Source organism: Limulus polyphemus, unplaced genomic scaffold, assembly GCF_000517525.1.
Source record: "Limulus polyphemus unplaced genomic scaffold, Limulus_polyphemus-2.1.2 Scaffold3553, whole genome shotgun sequence".
Lineage (NCBI taxonomy): Eukaryota > Metazoa > Arthropoda > Merostomata > Xiphosura > Limulidae > Limulus > Limulus polyphemus.
The window spans coordinates 26,045-30,019 of record NW_013669163.1 but is presented as its reverse complement, the minus strand read 5'-3'; the positions used below and the strand labels follow the sequence as shown (position 1 = coordinate 30,019).

Below are 3,975 nucleotides of genomic sequence, written 5' to 3'. Positions count from 1 at the left end.
ATCCTGAAAAATATTTGGGGGTGCTTAACTTTTTTCCAGGTGTATATGTGTAGTGAAGAACATGTTCCCTGATCTTTACATATTACTAAAGACACAATGCTGAAATGTACCTTGGTTTGTACAGACTGGTTATATGTGTAGTGAAGAACAAGTTCCCTAATCTTTACATATTACTAAAGATGCAAAGCTGAAAATGTAACTTTGCTTCTGCAAATTCCTAAAGCCCACAATTAATAGAAGTTACTCTGACCTCTAAAGATTGATTGGATCCACAATGCAAGAAATGTACACTTACTTCAATATAATGCAGAGCCATTGAACCTAAGAATGTTTCTTAGCCTTGAAACATAAAGTTGCTGATTAAACCAACAAAGTAAAAAATGTACCTTAAATCTAACAGACAGTAGAACCACATTATAGAAAATGTGGCAATGGTTTTTCTAAATTAGGTCTTATAAAATGGTTACAAGTAATATATTCATGAAATCTAGCTTTTGCACTGTTGAAACTGTTATAAGTATAGACGGGTTGACTCTAGGGTATATCTAATGTGACCCCATATTTGAAAGGTGATTGAGCCTTAGAAACGAAAAGTGTGATTCTAGCCTCAAAATCCATTGAATTTAAGAAAATAAAACCTATATGTTGAACCTACACAAATATAATTAAAGTACAGTCTTAAATACTTTCTCAGCTTGACAAAAAACAAACAGTTTAACATATAAAACTAGGGTTCAAACTACATGAAGATAATAATGTGTCTTGATAGAGAAAATATCTTGGAAGTAGTACACATAGGCAGCAAAGGAAATATACACCATTTATCAGAATTAATGTCTCTTTAGAAGCCTCTCATGTGAAATGAAAAAATAAATTAAAAGCAGATATGGATGCTAAGATCCTATATGTTCTATACCTAAATCTAATATTGACTGTGTAGCAAACATGGAAGACAAACTTTACTCATCGATTTCAGTGATCTCTTTTAATATTTTACTTTGTTGGTGTTGTTGCCTTAAGAGGTAAAAGGTGTAGCACAAAGCTGCACAATATGCTATCTGTGCTGTGCCCATCATGAGTATCAAAACCAGTTTTTAGAGTTATAAATGTTCAGACTTATTACTGAGCCACTGAGGAGCACAAAATTAACTGCTCAACTGTTTGACTTATATCACTAATGTTTTGTATTTTGATATATTGTACAAGAAACAAACCCTCTTTGACAGGAACTTCACTAAAACTAATGAAAACAATCTAAATACTTTCATAAAATAGTTTGTTTGTTGCTGAAAGGAACTTTTATCACTTTAAAATAAACTTTTTAGTATTTAGTCAGAGTTTTGTCATAGTATGTAATAGACTATCTAAAAAAAAACTGCAAACTAATATGACAGTTATTAATAATAAATACTACAAAGCAATTTATGTTTACATCTACCATAAAAACTGTGTCAATACAACCAAAAGTTTAACCTCTATACACATAAACTAATAACTTTCCTGAAATATCTAATGCTTTCATTCCGTACCTGATAGGGAATGTCTTTCTTCATTCTTGTCTTTATTAGAATTTCCTTGAGTTGAATTACTTTTATCACTAAGCTCACTCTTTTTTCCTGTGTTTTTCACATCTAAGTTAAGTAACTCACTTTCTTCCTTATTCTGTTCAGAGTCATCTTTATTCAGTTTTTCATCAGTAGCTGAACTAACTAAAACAAAATCTTTTTCATATTTTGTCACAGCATCTTCTCTACAGATATGTTCAGAGCACTGATATTTGCCAGTAACTCTCTCTTCTTCATGGTCTGTGCTTAAAGTGTTTTCAATAATTTCTTTACTATCGTCACTAAGGCATTTAGCATGAAGCTTTTCTTCAATCTCTCTTCTTTTTCCTTCTGTTAAAGTTACATCAATATGGTTTTCATCTCCTCCTTCCAATAACAAACTAGAACTACCCTCTTTCTCCAGTCCTCTATCAGCAACATCAACTGTATTAGAGTTAGATTTCTTCTCCAATACTTCTCTATTTCTTAAGGAAGCATAATTTGTATTATCTCTAATTTCTTTTTCATTCTCAGATTCATCAAAACCAACATCTTTTATGCTTCCTCCATCTTCCAAAGAGCTTTTTTTCACTTCAGCTTTTAGTTCATGATTTAATTCATTCAAACATATCTTGTCGTCAACTACTCTGTCTGTATCTGTATTACTAGTATCACATTTTTCATCCACTTCTTCATTTCCTTCATCATCTGACGAATCAGAAGCTACCTCTTCTGCTACATCTTTATCACTTTCTAATTCTCCATTACTTAATTTCTCTTCTATTTCTTCATCATCTTCTAATATAACACAATTGGTTTTATTTTCAGTTTTTTCATTATATAATATACTAGTAGCTATCTCCTCTTTAATTTCCTTATTGTCTTCCAGTTCATCAATAATAAGTTTCTCTTCTTCTTTTCCATCATCTTCTAATGTATCACAATCCATGTGATCAACTCCTAAACCATTTTCTGATTCCATATAATTTATCTTTTCATCCTCTTTAACTTCAATTCGTGAAGAAGCAGGTCTATCGTCATCATCTACAGTAGTAGTGGATGAAGCTTTGTCCTATATTGCAAGGCAGAAGTTTTACTATTACTAATAAACCATTGATTGTTCAGGATTAAAATATAATATTTTTTTCTAAATAAAGAAAGTTAAGTAACAAAGATGAGAATACATAATGCCTTTAGGCTTAAAAAACTGTTTATTTTGAAACTAAAACTTCCATTACACCATAGGAAGCCTCAGGTTTCAGAATACACATATTAATAGGACTCTTTAATATGCTAAGTTTCATAACAAATATAGCGCTATCACTGTGAGAGAAGAATAGGTATATCATGACATTGTGGAAAGGTTTTGTTTTATTGTTCTGACAAAACTGCCACACTAAGGGGAAGTTTGCTTCACTCTACTTTTAGCATCACAATAAACAAAAAAGCCTATGATGCAGAATATACAATATTATCTATATATATAAAACCATGAATGTCTCTATCTCTCTGGGGGGTCTGTTCTTTATGCGAGGCCATATCTTTAAAGCATATCTTGGGGTACACATACTTTGTGTGAGAAGTAACATGAGCTATGTGGCCATGTCTTCAGAAGCCGCAAAGTGACCAATATACCAATTTTTGGCAAACAAGCTGACAAATTAGTCTCAATTTGAAAAGGCTAGATTTTTTGGGTAATTTGTGATCAAGAGTGGTCTTATTTATGTTTCTTTTCTGTGTGAGGACTTCTAATCATTCTATCCATGATCAATTATGTGTTAAAACGATTTAAAAACTCTATGGAGCCTTCATTTGCTTCTCTGCTCATTCTCTCTCTTTGCTCTCTTCTCTCTTTCTGCTCTTCCTCTCCCTCTTTTTTTTTCTACACATACATGCCTACTCTCTAACTCCCCTTAACTGAAAAAGACAGGTGCTTTTTCTCAAACATGCGTGCACACTCCGTAAACTAAACAGACTAGCTTAATCCATATCTTTTGCTGTGCTTGCTTGTACTCGCAAGAATCAGCTATACAATGAATTTACCAAAACGTTTTGTATCGGCAAATTTTAATTTACATTGTGTTGCAATGAGAAGATAATAAATCAATTCTTTGTTAAATGGAACAATAATAAAGTCAAAATACACTGCAAACGACACTTGACCACACATAAGAAATCAGGACACCAAAAGGTAGGGAATTTTGTTTTGGAAACTTGAAATATCATGTAAAGCACATGCAAGAAGCAGGAGCAATGTACCCGGTTTTGCTTTGATTAAAATATCTTTAGCAAATTTTTATTTTTTGCACATTGTTAATTTTATTAAATTTTAATCAAAATATTTAGCTAGGTACAGGGGCGGATTGGCCTATCGGGATACCGGGACTTGTCCCGGTGGGCCGATAGTCCAACTCAATTTTGGGCCGATCTA

General features: G+C 32.5%; 1 protein-coding gene across 5 annotated transcripts in view; it reads right to left on the bottom strand.

Annotated features, from left to right (window-relative positions):
* The window catches only part of LOC106469575 (dentin sialophosphoprotein-like), a 29,994-nt gene that overhangs the window by 2,533 nt on the left and 23,486 nt on the right, over window positions 1–3,975 (bottom strand). For all 5 annotated transcript variants that reach the window (XM_022398144.1, XM_022398145.1, XM_022398146.1 and 2 more), the window contains one exon: window positions 1,530–2,616. In XM_022398144.1, coding sequence (XP_022253852.1) covers window positions 1,530–2,616 — 1,087 coding nt within the window. The remainder of the gene's footprint in view (window positions 1–1,529; window positions 2,617–3,975) is intronic.